The following is a 22,444-nucleotide window of genomic DNA, read 5'->3' as shown; positions in this document are numbered from 1 at the left end:
CAAAATTCACAGTTAGCAGTTGGAGGGTTATAAGTCAAGAGTCTTTTAAGGCATATAAAGGCATGCCGGTTACTTAAATCAGTAATGGATTCTTTCAGTCCTTCATTCAAAAATACTTAGTACCCAACATATCCCGGAAGCCATCTTGGTCCCTGAGTGAACCTGGCTCCGTCCCTGTTCCCTCCGTCGATGGAGGACCCGGCCACCTGTCTGTCGCTGGGAGATTTTGTGGACGCAGTCATTTTTGTGAGCTGTTTTCTCTGTTTTCATAAAGTATTTTGCTGTCTACGTGAGGCGGTCAGGGAACAAGCTCACTCTACTTTTTCTAAACCATCTAACTTAGAAAGCTTTGATACGAATCAACAGAAATCAGGAAGCTCTGCCTCCGGCCACTCCTTTGGGATATCTTTCCAGAACCTTCCACCATGCACCTCCCCTGACACAACTCATCCTCCCAGCTCCCGGGGAAAGACCTGGAGCTCATTTTGCAGTCTCTCTGTGTATCCAGCCTCGCCTTCCATTTTTCAAGTAGCAGTAATACTTGTACGTTAAGTAGTTCTTTAATTCTGAGGATAATTGCCTTGCTGATTAGAGCATCATTGAAGGAGTCAAAGGGCCAAACCCTTCCGAAAGGTCTTACAGCTTTGCGCGCCGCAGAGAAACTCTATAGGCAGCGATTTCCCGCTTAGGAACGTCGAAGCCACAAAGGCATTTGGCACCGTTTGCAAACAGTCCGGTCCTCTTCTGACACCTGGCGAAATGTGCCCTATATTTACTGTGCCACTCTCGGCTCTCGCCGGTTGGTGATTTGCCTTGAGGCCACGCGATCGGTGGCCAAACCCGTGAAATAAGCCACAACGCAGGTAAGGAGAGAACGGCGACGTGTCGGCTGCTGCGTTGTCTGAGGGGTGTTTCTGTCTTGGTGCTGGTGTCTGAATTTTTCTTTCTCTCTTTTCCGTCTCATTCCTGCTCTTCCTTTGGAGAAGAAGGGGTACACACCGAGGAGCTGGACAGTGAACTAGGTAAACGCCCCCCGCCTGCTCAACTGCATGATGGCCCTGCATGCTTGTGTGTCCGGGGAATTGCTTGAGCTGTCTGTTCTGGGGTTTGCACCTCTCCAGTTATGATCTCCCTTCCAGCTGGCCCCTGAAAGGTCTATAAAGAAAAGGTGTGAGTGAGCCGCCGGATATGGTGGTACGCATTTGTAATCCTAGTACTTGGGAGGCTGAGGCAGGGGGATCGCAGGTTGAAGGCCAGCCATAGCAATTTTTAGTGGTTTACAAATTTAAAAAAAAGGAAAGAGGGCTGGGGTTGTAGCGCAAAGGTGGCATGCCTTTGGGTTCAATCCCTAGTCCAAAAAGAAAAAAGAAAAGATAAAAAGAGAGAGTGAGAGAAAAGAGAGGAAGAAGGGAAGGAAGGAAGGAAGGAAGGAAAGGGAATGAGTAAAGTATGGCTGGAATGGGAGCTGCCAGAGGTGGGTACACCTTGGAAAGATTCAAGCCCTGCCTGATTCTTTCCCTTGAAACTCCAGGTAACTGGATTAGCCTCATTTCTTCTATTCTTGATTTGAATGGTTATCTGTATGGATGTGCAAAAAAAAAAAAAAAAAATCCAGCAAAACAAATAAAAATTCACAAGACTATTGGAAGGATGGTTGGAATCCATTCGCTCCAGAGACTCGAGGCGTCCTTATTAAAGCCTGTGTCCCTGCTGCCGGGAAGTCACCGGCCTGGTCCCGATTGTGTCGTTGACCTTGCTGTTGACCTCGGCACTACAGTGGATGATTTGGGAATCTCAGTCCCTGTTTATCTGTGCCTTCCTTAGAGGGAATATGTTAATATAAATCAAGTAATTGTCTACTCAAGCCATTGTAGTTTGCGAGTAATTCATATTTGCATAGAATGCTAAGCGCTTTTTCTTCTCCGCTGTCGAAATATATCGAAATCTAAGTTGAGTGCCATTCAGCTCCTTTTAAACAATATTAAAGTTTGTGTGCATTCCATCTGGAAGGGAAGACAGAAAGATACAAGTTCTGTCTACATTTCTGACGAAAGCTGGGCAGGTTAAAAAATGGGCCGGCATTTTATTTTTTAACTAGAAGATTGACTAACATCAGTATGAATCTTTAAATGATTGCATCTGCTTTAAGGCTTTTGAAATTGTCTTAAGACCTGAAAAATATAAATGTATTTTTGTGTGTGTGGTACTGGGGATGGAGGCCCATGGGCATTCTACCTCAGAGCTATGTCCCCAGCCCAATTTTATTTTATTTTATTTTTTTTGATGGTCCTAATGGTGGAACCTACAGGCTTTCTATCTCCGGGCTACACTCCCAGACCTTTTTTTTTTTTTTTTTTTTTTTTTTACAGTTTATTTGGAAACAGGGTTTCACTAAGTTGCTGAGAGCCTCACTAAGTAGCTGAGGCTGGCTTCGAACCTGCGCAATCCTCCTGTCTCAGCCTCCCAAGAGCTGGGATTACCAGCGTGCGCCTCCATGCCCGGCCGCCCAGCCCAATTTTTTATTCTTTATGTTGAAACAGGGCCTCACTGAGTTGCAGAGGGCCTCACTAAGTAGCTGAGGCTGGCTGCAAACCGCGATCCTCCTGTATCAGCTTCCCAAATGATGGGATGACAAGCGTGTGTCACCACGCCCACTATAAACATTTAATATAGATTATTATTTTCGTTTGATTTTGTTACATAGACACAGGTAACATTGGTTGACTAGAGCTGTGAGCCATAATTTGGCTTTTTTAAATGTTTGGAACAGCCGGGTGTGGTGGCACACGCTTGTAATCCCCGCGCTTGGGAGACGGAGACAGGAGGATCGCGCAGGTTCGAAGCCAGCCGCACTGGTGTAAGAGACCCTGTTTCCAAAAAATAAAATAGGTCTGGGAGTGTAGGCCGGAGGTAGAAGGGCTTCCAGGAACCCCAGTACCACCAAAAAAAAAAAAAAAAAAAATGTTTGGAACATACACTGCTATAATTGGTAAATATCCCAATAGTGGTTGATACCTGTTGAAGGATCTGTTTCTAAAGATGCTGATTAAGTTGACCTGTGGTCCTCAAGTGTGGCTTGATGTATGTTCCATGTAATAGAAAACAGTTCAGAACTAATTGTCTCAATTTTTAAAAATCAATATAGTGATATTCGATAAGGCAATTGAAAAGGACAGAGAGCAAGGTTTTCCCGACAAAAAACAAGTGTCTCAGCCATTTGTTGAACTGGTGTGAGTCACTCGGGCCTCCTGAGCAACACGGCTAAATTATGTGGTGGTGCCCGCTTGTCATCCCAGCATTCAGGAGGCTGAGACAGGAGGATCGCGGTTCGCGGACAGCCTCAGCTACTTAGTGAGGCCCTCTGCAACTCAGTGAGACCCGGTTTCGAAATAAAGAATTAAAAATAGGGCAGGGGGTGTAGCTCGGAGGTCAAACGCCCCTGGGTTCCATACCCAGACCTGCAAAAAAACAAAAAAAACAAAAAAACAAAAAACAAGTCTGGTCAAACAACATTACTTGTATCCATGTAACAAAATCAAATGAAAGGAAGAATCTATATTAAGTACATTTATCTTAGGTGTGGTGGCACACGCTTGTCATCCCAGCACTTGGGAGGCTGAGACAGGAGGATCATGGTTTGCAGACAGCCTCAGCTACTTAGTGAGGCCCTTCGCAACTCAGTGAGACCTTGTTTCAAAATAAAGAATTAAAAAATAGCACTGGGAGTGGAGCTCAGAGGTAGGATGCCCCTGGACTCCATCCCCAGGGCCACAAAAAAAAAAAAAAAAAAAAAAAAGACGGCAGTCTCCATATTTCCTTCCTGTGCGTGTGACATCATGGGCACAGCCCTGTGCTGTTGAGTACCCTGAAAGTGATTCTGCTGGTGGCTGACCTCTCTGGCATGGCGTGGGGTGGCTGTGGGGTGGAGCTGGGGTAACACGGCTGTGGCGCTGTCTCTGCGGTCTGATCAGATTGCCCGACTCCGCCATTACTGCCTCTGTGACCTCAGGGGAGCCCCCTTCCCTGTCTGCTTCCCCTTTATAAACACGTGTCCCTGCAGAGGCCGAGCGAGGGGCTCCGGGAGCAAGGGGCTTGGAAGACCACTTAGCGAGAGTGGGTTGCGTACTTATCCCCGGGTTGTGATCACCAGCTTTATTATTTATTATATAGTTAATATTTATTATTTATGATTATCTAATTCTCTCCTATTGAGCTTCCAACTATTTCCTGATAACACTGGGGCCCTTTAATGGAGGGGGGGGGTAAGAAAGCCGTGTGTCTTCCAGATAGGAATGGCCCCAGTGAGCCAGGTGCAGTGGCGTGTGCCTGTAATCTCAGAGCTTGGGAGGCTGAGACAAGAGGATCTCAGGGCCAAGGCCAGCCTCAGCAGCTGAGTGAGACCGTAGACAACTTAGAGAGACCTTGTTTCATAATAATTTCTTTTAAATGGTCTGAGATGGTTGCTCGAAAGTTAAAGGTCCCTGGGTTCAACCTCCAAAACTAAAAGAGGGCTGGGTAGAGGAAGAGAAGGAACGGCATAGTCCAGATGTATTCTTCTGAGCAGGATAGAGACAGGACGTTGGGTTTCTGGCTGCGTATGTTTGCTGCATAACAAATAGTACCCATGCTTGCACGCACGTGCACACGCACACACACACACGCACACGTGTAAACTGTTTTCTGATACATTCGCTTCGATTCTTTTGACAAGCTGTCTGCCCATTTTCTTAATAAAGAGGTCCTAATTTCAAACAAAAGCAGCTGTCAGGTTCCAGATGAGGCAAAGAAGCAGCCCCCTCCCTCCCCTGTGAGCCGCCCCTCGGAGGTGCCGGGTGTTGGACACAGGCGCTTTGATTACACGGCCGTCATTTCTCCGTTGTTTGAGCCGGGTCAGTAGCTCCATTATGCACTTGGGATTTGCAGAGTTTATCACGTCCTCTGCACCAAGTCTCCCCAGCCTTAAAATAACACCTGCAGAAACTGCTTCTGGGACTAGGGCGTTTCGTGGGGCGAACCCAGCGAGGAGAGGTAGCGACTGGAGGAGCCTCCCTCCCGGCCAGAACCACGCCATGGCGTTCTGATTTGTCTTCGGCTTTGTACACGGACAGACCTCCCGAAGCGAGCTTGCCTCTTTCACAATTCAGTATTCCATGCTGATAAAATAGGACTCCATGGCCGGGCGCGGTGGGCACGCTCGTCATCCCCGCGCTCGGGAGGCGGAGACAGGAGGATGGCGCAGGTTCGAAGCCAGCCGCGCGCGCTGGCTTAGGAGACCCTGTTTCCAAATAAAAATGGAAAAATAGGTCTGGGAGTGTATCCCGGAGGTAGGAGGGCTTCCAGGAACCCCAGTACCACCAAAAAAAAAAAAAAAAAGGACTCCATGACGTCATCAGAGGCCCAGAGGCCGGAGCTGCAAGCCAGGGGCCACGCCAGGGGCTACGGAAATCCTCCCCAGTCCCAAGTACTTTCCTGGAGCATCCATGATATGTTGAATGCCGTCAAGGCTTCTGTAAGCAGTCCCGTGTCGTCCACAGTTGACCTTTGAGGTGAACCCAGGGAAAAGTTGTGATCCAGACATGTTGTCAGCATCTGGGAGGCTGAGACAGGAGGATCGCGGTTCGAGGCCAGGCTCAGCTACTTAGCAAGGCCCTTTGCAACTCAGTGAGACCCTGTTTCAAAATAAAAAATAAAAAAATAGGGCTGGGAGTGTAACTTGGAGGTAGAATGCCCCTGGGTTCCATCCCCTGTACCAAAATAATTAATAATAATAATAATAATAATAATAATAATAATGTTAAGTCAGCTCAAGGTCACAGAAGAGCTATGTGGTACTGAGGCTAGGTCCCAGATGTGAACACTACCAAGTGGGTTTCCAGCCCCCATTAGTCTCCATGATGGACTGTACAGTCTTGTCTGCTCCCTAATAGTGAGTAAATGTGGGGTGCCTGCTCAAATGTGTTTAGGTTGTTTATTTCAAAAAACTATAATCACGTTCTGGACTTAAATATTTTCTGCCCTTCACAGTTTTTTTTTTTTTTTTAAAGCATGCGGTAAATTGTAGGACAAACACATCTTCCTTTTTTTTCTTTTTAAATCGATGACCCATTTCTATTTTAAGCATTGGGGACTAATTCCTGTTATTAAGTTAATCACCACACTGGAAGTGAGAAATCTATCTTTTCAATTCACAACGAGTTTCCACTTGAACAACTGGAAGATGTCTGGAGCCGGTCCATTTGTTCCAGAAAATGTTTGGAGGAGCAGCTGTGCAGAAGGGCCGTCGACTGACCCCACGCCTGCGCTCCAGACCTTAGGCGCTGGTGAGGCCGCAGGGCACGAGTCAGGGGCGAGCCAGGCCCATATGGTGGCACATGCCTGCAATCCTGGCACTTGGGAGGCCAAGACAGGGGGATCGCAGGTTCGCAGCCAGCCTCAGAAGCTTAGTGATGTCAGCAGCAACCTTTTTTTTTTTTTTTTTTTTTTAATAAAATAGGGCCGGGCCGGGCGTGGTGGCACACACTTGTAATCCCCGCGCTTGGGAGGCAGAGACAGGAGGATCGCACAGGTTCGAAGCCAGCCGCGCGTGCTGGCTTAGGAGACCCTGTTTCCAAATAAAAATGTAAAAATAGGTCTGGGAGTGTAGCCCAGAGGCAGAAGGGCTTCCAGGAACCCCAGTACCACCAAAAAAAAAAAAAAAAAAAAAAAAAAAAAAGAAAAGAAAAGAAAAGAAAAGAAAAAAGTAAAAAAAATAGGGCCGGGCGTGATGGCACACACTTGTAATCCCTGCTCTTGGGAAGTGGAGACAGGGGGAGCGCGAAGGTTCGAAGACAGCCTCGCTGGCTTTAGAGACCCTGTTTCCAAATAAAAATATATTTAAAAAAATAGGTCTGAGAGTATAGCCCAGAGGTAGAAGGGTTTCAGGAACCCCAGTACCACCAAATAAATAAATAAAATAAAATAAAATAGGGCTGGGGGTGTAGCTCAGAGGTTCCATCCCTAATACCACAAACATACACGCAAATCAGGGTGGCTTCTTTCTAGAACATGTTCCAACTTCTCTCAAAGCACATACGATGTGGCCAAACTTTCTTAGCTGGTCCAGTTGTATTTATCCCCATGTCCCAGTTCTCTAACATACTCCCCTGCAAACAGTAGGTGCTTAATAAATGCCAACTTAATAATTATTGAGTTAACTGTATGCATACCCCCCCACCACCACCACCATTTTCTCTGATCGGGCCAAATATCCCAGGTTGCGGATTTTGGAAAGCCGTCGGGTTCCATTCATCAAACCGTGGTGCCTTCGCCCTCGCCCTCGCCTCTACCCCGTAAACAAGTGCGACGGGGCACCGATTTGCAATTTTTTAATCTTCGATTTCCCAACTCTTTGGGCCTCGTTTTCCGATTCATTTTCATTTAAATGGTAATTTCCAGCTTAGTCAGGGGAAACGGTTTCTCGGGCATTTGATTTGCATCAGTCCGCAAGACCCGGTGCATGAAGATGCCAAATTGTATAAACATCTGCAGGTGGGGACCTGTCTGGCATCTTCGCCGTTTACGTCTCCTGAATTCAAAGACTTCTTTAAAACCCACTAAGAGTTGTTTGTTTGTTTTTTTTTTAATTAGAAAGGGGTGGGGGGCAAACCTGTTTTCTTGTTTGCAAACAAAGATCTTGGAATCCCAACCTTGAAACTAATGTCTCCTGACCTGTCAACCAGGTTGGAATCCAGCATCCGCCTGAGGACCAGCCGGGGAGGGGTGTCTGTGCGCATGTGCAGGCCTCCTGCTCACCCTGGACTGTGGCTGGCGCCAGTGAGGCCTCTGCGGATGGGTGGTCACTGAAAATAGCGACCCTGTGATTCCTTGCATTAAAAAAAAATCTATTTAAAAATGTGATATCTCAGCTGGGCGTGATAGCGCACGCTTGTAATCCCCGCGCTTGGGAGGCGGAGACAGGAGGATTGTGGTTCGCGGACAGCCTCAGCTACTAAGGGAGGCCCTTTACAACTTACTGAGACCCTGTTTTGAAATAGAAAGAATAAAAAAAATAGGACTGGGGTGTTGCTCGGAGGTAGAATGCCCCTAGGTTCTATCTCCGGTATTGCAAAATAAATAAATAAATAAATAGATAGATAAATATAAAAATACAAACGTGATATCCCTAATGTTTATATAATTCTATTCAAGTTTCATTTATTTATTTATTTATTTATTTATTTATTTATTTATTTATTTATTTATTTTTGGTGGTACCCGGGGTGTAACCCAGGGGCTTTCTACCTCTGGGCTATATTCCCAGACCTATTTTATATTTTATTTGGAAACAGGGTCTCGCTAAGTTGCAGAGAGCCTCACTAAGTAGCTGAGGCTGGCTTCGAACCTGTGCGATCCTCCTGTCTCAGCCTCCCAAGTGTGGGGATTACAAGCGTGCGCCACCACGCTGGGTTCTTTCTTGCTTTTTTTTTTTAATACGAGAGTTTGAACCCCCAGGGGCATTCTACCTCTGAGCTACACCCCCAGCCTTATTTTTATTATTTTTTAAATTTTGAAACAGGGTCTTGCTAAGTTGCTGAGGTTGGCCTCAAACCTGTGATCCTCCTATCTCGACCTCCTCAGGACTGGAATTACAGTTGTGTACCATCACACCTGGCTTGAGTTGCTCTTAATGGTTACTTCTGGGAATAACGATTCACTTTGGTGTCACAGGAACTTGCCTTGGTCACATATATTAGCCCAGCACTAAAATCCAGTCGAGTAGTCAATGCCTGGTACTTTGGAGGCTGAGACAGGTGGATTGCAGGATCATGGCCAGTGTGCATTAACTTAGTGAGACCCTGTTTCCAAATAAAAGCGTAAAATTGGGCTGCAGGTGTAGCTCAGAGGTCGAACACTCTTGGGTTCAATCCCCCATACCACAAAATAAATAAATAAGATGACTAATTTGCCATGCTCCCTGGGAGAATTGTTCCCTCACAATACTTCTTATTTCTCCAAGTTAAAAAAAAAAAGAATAAATTCTGGCTGTAACAGAACTCTCTATTCCCTAGTTAATAAAGTCCCATCCTTTGATGCAAACTGTTATAGTCTAATAAGGTCCAACAGCGCATTGTGGAAGGCCCCTGGTCCTCCATTATCACACTCTCCCCTCCTTCAGGAATGACGCCCTCACCCCAAGGTCGCCCGTCCTGGGCGGCCCTACCCAGGTCAAGCTCTGGGCAAGAGGGCTCGGCCCCCCACAACAGCCCGGCGAGAGGCTCCCAGCTCTGCGCGTTTCTATTTACTCTGCAACATTTTAATTAGAAACCAGGAGAAAATAAGACACAGGTTTAATTTCCTTCTAGGGGAAGCCAAACGGCACTCTTGTATTGAAAATGAAAAGAAACATTAATTTCCCTCCGTTTCTGCCTGCGCGTTTTGGTGGTCGGGAAACGAGGTTTTAAAAAAATGCAGATATTTAACGGAGACGTGAGGCACTCGGTGCGTTTTAACTTCCTTCCATTAAAATCTCATTTAGTAGTCGGATGAGAATAAAGGCGGTGCGGGCTGCCTTTTATGAAGTTTTATTTTCTTGAGTAAAAAATCAGTAGATAAAGAATTGTTCCTGCAGAGAAATACACTGAAAAAAATAACAAGAAGGCAGACTTCCCCTGGGTTGGGATGCTCCGTTATAATGGGATTTTTTTCAGCCTTTTTAATGAGTCTTTCTGTTTGCACGCAACTCAGTGGCTGACAATCCCCGGCTCTTCAGAATCCTATTCCTCTCCCTCTAACTGTTCTTTTATTTTTTCAGAACTGCCTGCTGGTTGGGAAAAGATCGAAGACCCTGTGTATGGTGTCTACTATGTAGAGTAAGTGGTTATTAATGACCTAGGCCATAGATCGCATCCCCTCTGGAATTAACATTAATTGGTGCTAAGGAGGGTAGGCCGTCTTTATAAAGGACAAACTGAACAATAATCATGGTGTGGATGTCACAATGAAAACGCGTGTGTAGTGTGAAGCCGGGCGAGGTGGCGCACGCTCGTCATCCCGGCATTTGGGAGGCTGAGACAGGAGGATCGCGGTTCGAGGCCAGCCTCAGCTACTTAGTGAGGCCCTCTGCAACTCAGTGAGACCCGGTTTCAAAATAAAGATTAAAAATAGGGCTGGGAGCCGGGCGTGGTGGTGCACACCTGTAATTCCAGCATTTGGGAGGCTGAGACAGGAGCATCGTGGTTCATGGCCAGCCTCGGCTACTTAGGGGCCCTTTGCAACTCAGTGAGACCCTGTTTCAAAAATAAAGAATAAAAAATAGGGCTGCGGGTGTAGCTTGGAAGTAGAATGCCCTTGGGTTCAATATTCTATAGTATCACCAAAAAAGTAATAATAATAATAATAACAACAACAACAACAATAATAATAATATCTTAGGATCGTGGGTTTTGGCCAGCCTCAGCTACTTAGTGAGGCCCCACAACTCAGTGAGACCCTGTCTCAAAATAAAGAATAAAATACAGGGCTGGGGGTGTTGCTCAGAGGTAGAATGCCCCTTGGTTCCATCTCCTGTACTGGAAAATAATTAATAATAATAATTATGATGATGATGCCAGGATGTGGGAGGGCAGATGAACAGGTATATTCAGGAACAAGAGGATGAGGTTGGTTGAATTTTTGTCCTGCCCAGGCCAAAAAATGAAAGAAAAAGAAAAGAAAAGAAAAGAAAAGAAAAAAAAAGATGTCACTGAAACCTTCTAAAATGGGCTAGTCGAATCTTAATAATTTGTGAAATGTTGCCAAGATTAAGAAAGGGAGCAGTTCATGGACAGCCTCAGCTACGTAGCGAGGCCTTTCTCAACACAGTGAGACTCTATTTCAAAAAATAAAAATAAAAAGAGGCCGGGCGTGATGGTACACGCTTGTAATCCCCACGCTTGGGAGGCAGAGACAGGAGGATCGCGCAGGTTCAAAGCCAGCCGCGCTGGCGTAAGAGACCCTGTTTAAAAAAAAAAAAATAGGTCTGGGAGTGTAGCCCAGAGGTAGAAGGGCTTCCAGGAACCCCAGTACCACCAAATAAAATAAAATAAAATAAAATAAAATAAAATAAAATAAAATAGGTCTGGGAGTGTAGCCGGATGTAGAAGGGTTTCCAGGAACCCCAGTACTACCAGAAATGAATGAATGAAAGAAAGAAAGAAAGAAAGAAAGAAAGAAAGAAAGAAAGAAAGAAAGAAAGAAAGAAAGAAAGAGTTTTTTAAAACACCAGACATGGTGGCGCACGCTTGTAATCCCCACGCTTGGGAGGCTGAGACAGGAGGATGGCGCAGGTTCGAAGCCAGCCGCGCTGGCTTAAGAGACCCTGTTTCCAAGTAAAAAGTATAAAAAATTAGGTCTGGGAGTGTAGTCCAGAGGTAGAAGGGTTTCCAGGAACCCCAGTACCACCAAATAAGAAAGAAAAGAAAAGAAAAAGAAAAAAAAATAGGGCCAGGGGTGTAGCTTGGAGGTAGAATGCCCCTGGGTTCCATTCCCAGTACTTCAAAAAACAAAACACAACAACCAACCAACCAAAAAAAAAAAAAAAAAAAAAGCCTAAGAAGGGAAATGGAGAGCTAGGTCTCGGGAGCAGGGCGTGAAGGCAGGGCCCCCCCTTTCCTGAGGACGACAGCAGAAAGCTCAGACCTTCTCAGGACCCAGGAGCCTCATTTCCCACGAGCCTGGGCTTTGCAGTTTATATTTTCAGCAGAACCATCAGCCGATGGGGTGATACCAAAAGAAAATTAATAGCGACCAAGATGGAATATGGCGAGACTGTGCTCTCCACCATTTCCCTGAGAAGAAGAAGAGGTTTCTCAAAAAGATTGTCTGAAAGAAACGAACGGATGCCCCCTAGACGCTGTGCCGTCGGGGTCCTGCTCCCCGCAACCAGGTGGCCGGGAAAGTCGCGCGTCTAAGACCCCGGAGAGACGAACCAGCCACACTCAGCCCCGGGCTGTGGAGTGGACGCCGCTCTGTTGTCCGACTTTGGGAGTTGACTAGAGCGAGTACCCTCGGCGCACAGCCCTTGCTAACGGGGAGGGTCGGCCACGGGGCATCCGAGAGGCGGACGACGTCGCTTCTCTGACCCTCGGAGATCAATTTCCTTTGCGAGCCCCAAAGATCATCTTTCTTACAGATGTGCGGGGAGATTTCTGCTCTTTGCCGCTAATTTTGCTTTGTTCTTTCATCGGACCCATGAAGAGACGCGGGTTTTGAGCGTCAACACATCTGGCCGTGTGAATCTGTATGGGGCGTGCGTGTGCATGTGTATGTGTACCTAGACGTACAAACACAGCACACGAGGACATGCCAGAAAAGTCTCAAGTGTGTGTGTGTGTGTGTGTCCACGCACACCCATGTGCACAAGCCATCTGAGACACCAGGAGCCCCGGGTTGAAGCCAGCCTCAGCAAATTAGCGAGACCCTCGGCGACCTAGAGAAACCTTGTTTCACAATAGAAAAAGCAAAAAGGCTGGGCATTTCATTCAGAGGTAGAAATGCCCCCTGGGTTCCATCCCCTGTACAAAAAATAAATAAATAAATAAAACGACGTGGGTCTTTTCCACCTTGACATCGCACCGCCTTCTCTTGGCCGCATTCCTTTGTCGGTAGGTCTCACTCGTTGACAGGTGTTAGTGGAATAATTTTTTTTTTTTTTTTTTACCTTTGCTGTTTTGATGAATTCCTACGCTTCTTCGAGCACTCCTTTCGTGGGCTACTCGGCAGTCCCGGTGCCGTACGTTACACCCGGCGTCCTGTATCCAGCTCCACCCACTTCTCAGTTATTCCCTAACCCACGTGTTCGGTTTAAGCAACGTCCCTGTTGCGTGATTCCTCGGAAATATGGGGAGACCCGGGGGTTAGGATTCTGGAGCTTGGAAGCAGACACACTGAGTGCGCACACCTGCTTCTTCCTTAGTAGGCACGTTGTTAGGTAAGTCCCTCCCTAATTAAAATTTTTTTTTCCTTCTTTATCAGTGCCATGGTAGCCTCCCCACCGCCACCCCCAATCCACGATTTTGCTTTCAGTGGTCTTGGTTATCAACTCGACGGTCACATTATTGCAGTGCTTGTGTTCAAATTACCTTTACATTACTTAAAAATGCCCCCAAAGCGCAAAAGCAGCGATGCTGGCCATTGGGATACGTTTTTTTGTCTGCAGTACTGGGGATGGAACCCAGGGGCCATTCTACCTCTGAGCTACACCCCCAGCCCTATTTTTTATTCTTTATTATAAAACAGGGTCTCACTGAGTAGCTGAGGCTGTCCGCGAACCACGATCCTCCTGTCTCAGCCTCCCGAATGCTGGGATTACAAGCCTGCGCCACCACGCCCGGCCATTGGGATATGTTAACGAGAAGGCTTGAAGTGTCTCCTTGGAGAAAAAAAGGTGAAAGTTCTCCATTAGAAAAGAAAAAAAAAAAAGTCACATGCCGAGGTTGCTAAGAATTCTGCCAAGTTGTTATTTGAATCTCTTACTGGGCATAACCTACAAATATGTCCTAGGTCTGTATGTTTGGAGGAAAACTATCATATAAAAAGCTTTCCAAGTTGTCCGTATTTTCCGGCCTCCTCGGGGGCTTGGGCCGTATCTCTGGAGAACAGGAGAGGGGCCTAGAGTCTGAATCAGACTAGAGCTTGCCTTCTGGCATTTGCCTAAGTTCTCTGGATCCAGGGCGCATATATACGGTCCCACAATGCCTGGTGTGTGTGTAGGAAGTCAAAGATGGAGAATACTTTGATTTCCTCTCTGTGCGTGTTGACCCGAAAGCGCCCGCTCCGTGCCGTTCTATGCACGGGGAGGGGGGCTTGGCGGGCCGGGCCTCTGCCGGCCCAGTGACTGTTTTCCTCTCCCCAGCCACATCAACAGGAAGACGCAATACGAGAACCCCGTCCTGGAAGCCAAACGGAAGAAGCAGCTGGAACATCTGGAGCAGCCGCCGCAGCAGCAGCCGCCTCCCCCAGAAGGTCGGCCTCTTCCCGGGCTGGGAGTGTGGGGGGGAGCCGGGCGCTGACACCCCCATGCAGGCCATGTCCTGGGGGGAGGAATACGGAGCTTCTGCTGAGACTCCCCCAGGCCCGACAGCCCGCCGAGGTCCTAAAGGGAGAGCCTGATTCAGAGGCACCCGGCTCCCCGCTGTAACCCAGGAAGGAGCCGCATTCCGCGAGATTCTGCCCCCAGCCTTGTCTGCGTCTCATCCATGTTGGAATCCAACCCTCTTTTAGCATCTTTACTTTATTTGTTAGTTGGTTGGTTTTTATTTATTTATTTATTTATTTATTTATTTATTTATTTATTTATGGTGGTCCTGGGGTTCCTGGAAGCCCTTCTACCTCCGGGCTACACTCCCAGACCTATGTTTTAAAATATATTTTTATTTGGAAACGGTCTCTTAAAGCCAGCGCGGCTGGCTTCAAACCTGCGCCATCCTCTGTCTCCGCCTCCCAAGAGCGGGGATTACAAGCGTGTGCCACCACGCCCGGCTGTTAGTTGGTTATTTATGTATTTCTTTCCTTATTATTCTACAGGCCTGTGCTACCATGCCCACTCATTCTTACTTTACTCATTCTCCAGTACTAAAATAGAATCATATAAGCCCGGCGTGGTGGCGCACACTTGTCATCCCAGCATTTGGGAGGCTGAGACGGGAGGATCGCGGTTCGCGGCCAGCCTCAGCTACTTAGTGAGGCCCTCTGCAACTCAGTGAGACCCGGTTTCAAAATAAAGAATAAAAAGCCAGGCCTGGTGGCGCACACTTGTAATCCCCGCGCTTGGCAGGCTGAGACAGGAGGTTCAAAGCCAGCCTCAGCTACTTAGTGAGGCTGTCTGCAACTTAGTGAGACCCTGTTTCCAAATAAAATATAAAATGGGTCTGGGAGTATAGCCCGGAGGTAGAAAGCCTCTGGGTTCCACGCCCAGTACCACAAAAAAAAAAAAAAAAGAAGAATAAAAAACAGGGACATTCTACCTTCAGGCTACGCCCCCTGCCCTATTTTTTATTAAAGAATAAAATTTATTTTGAAACAGGGCCTCACTGCATTGCAGAGGGCCTCACTAAGTAGCTGAGACTGTCCGCGAACCACGATCCTCCGTTCTCAGCCTCCTGAATGCTGGGATTACAAGCATGCGCCCCCACTCCCGGCCTGTTTTCTTATTTTTTTCTCTTCCTTCCTTTCTTCTTTCTTTTCTTTTCTTTTTTTTTTTGCGGGTCCAGGGATGGAACCCAGGGACATTCGACCTTCAAGCTACACCCCCTGCCCTATTTTTTATTCTTTATTTTGAAACCGGATCATTCTACCTCTGAGCTACACCCACAGCCCTATTTTTTATTCTTTATTATGAAACAGGGTCTCACTGAGTTGCAAAGGGCCTCACTAAGTGGCCGAGGCTGTCCGCGAACCGCCATCCTCCGGTCTCAGCCTCCCGAAGGCTGGGATTGCAAGCGTGCGCCATCACACCTGGCTTTGGAATTCTTGACTATCATATCACAGTGATTACTCTTTCCCAGACATCTTGGATAAGGGGAAAAGATTGTGATGCTCGTGGCCCAAAGCGCGGTCCGGCGCTTGCAGCCCTCCGGCCTTGGCTGTCTGGGTCTGAGTGTGATCAGGACACAGGCGCATCACAGAAAGAGGCTCGGCGCGGGAGGAGACCCCAGGACGGCCTTTCTTGTCTTTCTTGCAGAATGGACGGAAGACCACTCGTCCCTCGTGCCTCCTGCCGTCCCGGCTCACCCCGCGAGCGGCGCGGAGCCGGCCCGGGAAGCCCCGCTCCAGGGTAAGGTCTTCCTACACCCGCCTCACGGTTTTCAGCCTCGGAGTCTCTTTACTTATGAACCCAGGGGCGGTCTGCCTCTGCGCCACACCCTCCGCCCTCTAGCTTTTTCTTTTTGTTAATTTTGAAACGGGGTCTCACAAGGTTGATGAGTCCCACTACTTGCTGAGGCTGGCCTCGAACTGCCCACCCTCCTGTCTCAGCCTCCCAAGTACTGGGATTACAGGTGTGCACCACCACGCCCAGCTCTCAGGCCTTATTTATTTATTTCTTCATTCATTCATTTTGTGGTGCTCGGGATTGAACCCAGAGGCATTCTACCTCTGGGCTATACCCCCAGACCTATTTCTCGGTATTTATTTATTTATGTATTTATTTATGGTACTGGGGATTAAACTCAGGGGCATTCTACTGCTAAGCCACACCCCCAGGCCTACTTAATTTTACTTGGAGACAGGGTCTCCCTAGATTGATAAGAATCTCACTCCTTACTGAGGCTGGCCTTGAACCTGCCATCCTCCTGTCTCGGCCTCCTGGGTTTACAGGCGCACCCTGTTATGATACTTTATATCCTCATCTCTTCGCGCCAGGTTTTGGCTAGGTTTTGAGGACTCCAGGTGTTTCAGTTGGCCTCACTTAGGTTCACAGGCAATGTGCGTCCCCTGGAGAGGATCTTTTGTTGAGAAGTAGCAGCTCTTGGACCTTGCTACTTTCAGGCCCCATAGCACTTCAGTTTCTGGGTTTTTCTTTGTTTATTTGACACTAGGAATTAAACCCAGGGATATTCTACCTCCAAGATACACCTTGTTTTTTTTTTTTTTTTTTTTCTCCTTTTGATACGGTGTCTCTCTAAGTTGCTGATAGGGTCTCACTCAATTGCTGAGTCTAGCCTCTAATCTGCTGTCCTCCTGGCTCAACCTCCTGAGTACTGAAAACTACAAGTGTTTGTCACCACGCCTGGCTGCGAATTTTGTTTATGTTTTTGTTTATCTTGTTTCTTCTATTTACAAAAACATAGAGCAGGCATCGTGTCTGATAGAGCAAGGGGATGTGTTCAGTATAGAGCTATTAAAAATTCTGTAAAATATAGCTTTCTTTCCGCATTTCCTAACAAGACATAACTGTGTTAGATATATAAAAGAGCTAAGTGGAATAACTTTTTTCTCTCGTTTCCATAAGAAAGAAATTGTTTCTGCTAGCTGACATTGTCATTAGATTAGTATTAGTATAATTTTATGTAAAATGATTTCTTCTGGCATGAGCATGCCTTTTTCTGGTGATAATAGCTTTAATAAATATAGAACATAATATCTAACAACATGCTTATTAGTATTAGCATGGTTGTAACCTCCTCAGGGTTTTTTTTTTTTTTTTAATATGAAATTCCTGCGGGGAGTAGTAGCACACACCTGTCATCCCGGTACTTGGAAGGCTGAGACAGGAGGTTCGCAGGTTCAAGGCCAAGGCTGAGATGGGGGATCGCAGGTTCAAGGCCAACCTCAGCAACTTAGTGAGACCCTTAGTAACTTAATGAAACTGTTTCAAAATAATAATAATAATAATAATAATTATTATTATTATTATTATTATTATTATTATTATGGAACCCAGGGGCATTCTACCTCCGAGCTATGCCCCCAGCCCTTTTTTTATTCTTTATTTGGAAACAGGGTCTCACTGAGTTGCAGAGGGCCTCACTAAGTAGCTGAGGCTGGCCGCGAACCGCGATCCTCCTGTCCCAGCCTCCCAAGTGCTGGGATGACAAGCGTGCGCCACCACGCCCGGCTCAAACTACCCTATTCTTATCACTCATAAAACTTAGCGGTGGCCATTAGTGTTCATTGGTGTCGTTATCCTGCCGTGGTTTTCTTCGTGGACTTTCAATCCCACGGCGGCACAGGCTGGGGAGGTGGTTTTGTCTTGGTTTTCTTCCCTTTGGGGAACGTCGAGCCAGTGGTACCTCCTAAAAATATACTTTCTCCTAAAATTGTTGTCGACTGAAGTAGGGTAGGTCCATGCACATCCGTCCACGTATCCGCACACGCATGAGACCTGTCCAGTCCTCTCTTTAAAGAATTGTTTTATTGTTTGTTAAATAAATTTTTATTGGTACATTGTAGTCATACATCTTAATGGGATAATAAGACTTGTGGAGATATACACACACACATCACCCAATCAGCCCCTACCTAATCCCAAACCCCTCCCTCCCCCTCCCTCCTTCCCATGCTTGGTTTCCTGATTAACTTTGATGTTTGTTTGTTTTTCTTCCATATATGGTCAAGTTATTTTTGACAAGGTTTCCAAGAACATTTGGTGAAGGAAATAATGATCCTTTCACTAAACATTGTTGAAAAATAATAACTACATGAAAAAGAATAAGATTGGACCCTTACCTAACACCATATACAAATATTAACTCAAAATAGATAAAAGACCTAAATGCAAATCTTAAGACTATAAACTTTTAGAAGAAAACCAGGGTCATAAAACTTCACACCATTGAAACTGGCAGTGATCTCTAGGATATGATTCCAAAGGCACAGGCCACAAAAGAATAAACAAACAAACTTCATAAAAAATAGAAAAATATTGTACATCCAAAGACAATGCAAACAGAATTAAAAGTTACTGATAGAATGGGATAAAATATTTCCAAATGCTATATCTGAAGGTATATTAATATTCCAAATAGAAATCCTAAAAATTAGCAACAATAAAAGCAAACAATACAATTAGAAATAGGTAAAAGACTAAAATAGATAATGAATCTCCAAAGATTTTTATATGACCAATAAACACATGAATATCACTCATCATTATCATAATATAACTAATCATTAAGGAAATACAAATAAAAACCATAGTGAAATACTACTTCACATTTGTTAGGATGGCTACTTAACATGACTTACCTTGCTCCAGCCCTTTACCTTGAGTTTGTTACTATCTTTACTTGTAAAGTGTGTTTCTTGTAAGCAGCAGGTGGATGGATTCTGGTTTTTAATCCATTTTGCCACTTTATGTCTTTTTATTGGGGAATTGAGGCCATTTACATTCAGTGTGATTACTGAGAGATAACTTTTAATTCCTAACATGTTAAGATTTTATTTCTGTTTGAAATACTGTGTATTCTTCTTTGCTTAGTTGTCTGTTGGATGGAAAATCTTGTTTCTCTGGTTCTGGTGTGTGTTACCTATTTTTTCTTTGTAGTTAATCTCTTTGAGTATTTTCTCTAGCGCTGGTTTTGAAGACATAAATTCCTTCAGTTTCTGTTTGTCGTGGAAGCTTCTTATTTCTCCATCTAATTTGATAAAGTTTTGCCGGGTAGGAAATTTTTGGCTGGAAGTTGTTTTCTTTCAGAGTTTGGAATATGTTACTCCAAGCCCTTCTGGCTCTCATGACTTGGTTTGGGAAGTCTGGAGTGATTCTAATTGGTTTGCCTCTGAATGTCACTTGGCCCTTTGTTTTTGTTGCCTTTAAGATTCTCTGCTTGGCTTCCACAGTGGTCATTTTGACAATTATGTGGCGTGGGGATCCTCTTCTCCGATCCTGTCTAAAGGGAGTTCTATAAGTTTCCTGGACCTGTGTATCGACCTCTTGCTCTATGTTTGGAAAATTTTCTATTACTTCCTTGAAGAGATTGTTGATCCCTTTGGTTTCACCTTCTTTTCCCTCCTCTATTCTGATTATTCTTAGGTTAGCTCTCTTAAAATGGGCCCATATTTCTTCAATGTAAGATTCCTTCTGTCTGATTTTTTTTTCTAAGTTATAAGTTATGCATTCGTTTTTGGAGTCATCATCTTCTAGGAGTGAGATTCTATTCACCATGTGGTCTAATTGATTGTTTATAGTTTGAATTGACGGCTTTACTTCAATGATTGTATCCTTTATTTCTTTTAGACTCTCTCTAAATTCTTTTTGAAAGTCCTGTATTATTTCTACAGTTACGTTCCTTATTTGATCTTTTGGAGATCTCTGAATTTCTGTGTTATCAGGTTCTGATGTTGTGGGGTTGTGGGCATTCATTGCTCCATTCTTGTTCCTCTTTCCCATGATTTCAGAAGTTTGTGCCTTCTCTGAGTTCTTCCCCGAGTTACCACGACTTCACTTAAGGTGCTCTGGATCTCGAGTTTGTTGTAATCTCAGCCTCCACTATTCCTTTACTGGGTTGTATGGTAAAGTCTCAGACCCAGGGAGTTAATCGAGGCTGCGCGAGACCATGGGGGTGCCAGTCTGGGCATTTTCCCACGGGGAGTTGTGACTAGGGTGTGGTATCTTTGCCACCACTATTCCTTCACCGGGTTGGACTGCAAAATCTTAGACCCAGGGAGATTATCAAAGCTGTGCAAGTCCCTGGGGGTGCAGTGCTGGGATTTCTCCTGTAGGGGCCACAATTTCACTTACGGGTATTGTGTGCACTGATCTGGAGCTGTCACAGCAATATGGCTTCACTGTCACTCCCTCGGCTGTGGGACTGATGTATTTCTTTTCTGGTTTTGAGCTCCGTTCTGAGTCCCTGGAAGGTGTGATGAGTTTGGCCACTGGGAGTTTTAGACATTCTTTGCGCTGAAAGAACTGCTGACTTACACCCGAATGATCCGCAGCTGCTCACTTCAGCTCCTTGTTTACCTTTCCTCTCTAGAGCCTGGTGCTGTGAGACATGATGGCGCCAGTGCAGCTCTGCAATGAGGGCTGGTTTCTTTTCTGGTCTCTGGTTGTTCTTCTAGTCTTCTTTTTCTCTGTCCCTTGTGTTTACATTTTTTATTTCTCTGCTGATAGTGTTTTCTGGCTATGAAAGGCTCTGATTTTGTGGCAATAGAGATTGAGTGTTAGCAGGACTCGTAAACGCTGCTTTTCTTGGTCGCCATCTTCCCGGAAGTCCTAAAGAAATCCAAATACTACAGCCAAGAACGGTAGTGGTCTGGCGGGGGGACAACCCTGGGAGTTGTTCTGGTTGCAGAATTTGAGGCCAAACCCCAGAAGATCCTGAGTCAGCAAGTGTAGGGGAGAAGGTACAAGGAGTCTGTTTTGAAAAGGCACCCAGGTGAGTGCATCCATAGCCAGGCCTTCAAACTGCTGACTCGTCCACAGAAGTTAGACTCAGAACTTGACCACAGCCACCGAGCCCCGGCAGAGAGCTGCAACCCCAGGGCTTGCGGGGACAAAGTCCTTCCTTTCCAAAACCTGCATTAACTAATGACCCACGCATACATAAAACGGAATAAAATGTGCGGAACTGTGAAAGCCTCTCATCTCCCCTCTCTAGCTAAATGTTAGAAATTGGAGTCGGTGGCATAATTTCCAAGTTCTGCTCCTGACTCTATTAAGTTGAAAACACCCTGGGCGCAGTGTATGTGAATGGCTTCTGAAAAATGCAGATCAGCTGCCTGGCACATTTTGTTGGTTTCTTTCTCTCTCTTTCCTTTTTAATTTTATTATTTTTTGTAGCCGTAGTTATAAGGATTGAGCCCAAGGGTGCTTTCTACACCCCCAGTCCTTTTTCTATTTTTTCTTTTTCTTTTTCTTTTTCTTTTCCTTCATGGTACCAGTGATTGGACCCAGGGGCACTCTACAGCCTCCGCCTTTTTTATTTATATTATTTATAATTTATATCGTATTTTATTGGAATCAGCGTCTCATTACTTGCTAAGGCTGTCTTCGAACCTACAGCCCTTCTGTCCTAGCCTCCCAAGGACTGGGATTGCTGGTGTGCACCACTATCCTCGGCTTACTCTTTTTCTTTTTGGTAGTACTGCGGATTGAACCCAGAGGTATTCTACCTCCAAGCTACACCCTCCCCCCGCGCCTGATTGATTTTGATTTTTTATTTGGAAACAGGGTCTCACTAAGTTGCCGAGAGCCTCACTAACTTGCGAAGGCTGGGTTAAAACCTGCAAACCTTCTGTCTGAGCCTCCCAAGTACTGGGATTACGGGCATGTGCCGCCACGCCTGTCTTTCAATTTTAAATTTTTGCCGAGTTGTGGAAGCTGTTCTCGAACTCGCGATCCTCCTGCCTCAGCCTCCTGAATCGCTGGGGGAAATGGGAATGAAAGTGTTGCCTTTCTTCAAGCACAGCGAGAGGGTAGCAGTTAGTGAATCTCCCAGTAGGCTCTGGGTCTGCGCTAGGTTCACGCAAAGACCTCCAACTGCAGGCAATTTCAAAGAGCCTTCTTTGTTAAAGCCAGATTTTAAAATATGCAATTAAAAATTGTATGCATGCCCAGAGACCTTTTACGGCCTTTTAGTTACAGCTAACTAAAAATAACTTTTCTTCCTGGGTGCCAGGCTCCTAGTTCAGGGAAATATGAAGATTCCTTTTTCCTTTTTTTTTTTTGGGGGGGGGTAACATTTTTAATAAAAGAGATATTTGGGAGCAAATGTAGGAGAGATAAAAAAAAAAAAAAGTTTGCCCTTGGAATTAGGGCTGCGATTTGGTGTGACCTGAGAAATCCCAATGAGTTTTGCAATTTCAGAGAAATACTTAATAAACCTTCAAATAAAAAAGAAATTCTGGATCGAAAATGTTACTTGTAAAAGTATTCAGCAAGCCTAATAAAGCCTCAGATGGTGTGCTGGGGAGTTATTTAACTAGCCATTAATTTGTTTTAAACAAGACAGCTGGATTTGAACCTCTGTGCCTCTTATTAATAACT

The 22,444-nt window shown here is 45.6% G+C and overlaps 1 protein-coding gene across 1 annotated transcript in view; it reads left to right on the top strand.

Annotated features, from left to right (window-relative positions):
* MAGI1 (membrane associated guanylate kinase, WW and PDZ domain containing 1) overlaps positions 1-22,444 on the top strand; it is a gene marked incomplete at both ends in the record, with an annotated part of 524,358 nt that overhangs the window by 416,259 nt on the left and 85,655 nt on the right. Inside the window, 4 exons of the mRNA XM_080715588.1 lie at positions 987-1,022; positions 9,791-9,848; positions 13,871-13,980; positions 15,698-15,790. Coding sequence (XP_080571714.1) covers positions 987-1,022; positions 9,791-9,848; positions 13,871-13,980; positions 15,698-15,790 — 297 coding nt within the window. The remainder of the gene's footprint in view (positions 1-986; positions 1,023-9,790; positions 9,849-13,870; positions 13,981-15,697; positions 15,791-22,444) is intronic.

This window comes from Muscardinus avellanarius, assembly GCF_963383645.1.
Source record: "Muscardinus avellanarius genome assembly, chromosome: 18".
In the NCBI taxonomy this organism is placed as follows: Eukaryota; Metazoa; Chordata; class Mammalia; order Rodentia; family Gliridae; genus Muscardinus; species Muscardinus avellanarius.
Note: the sequence above shows the minus strand (reverse complement) of the source record. Positions and strands in the feature narration are given on the sequence as shown.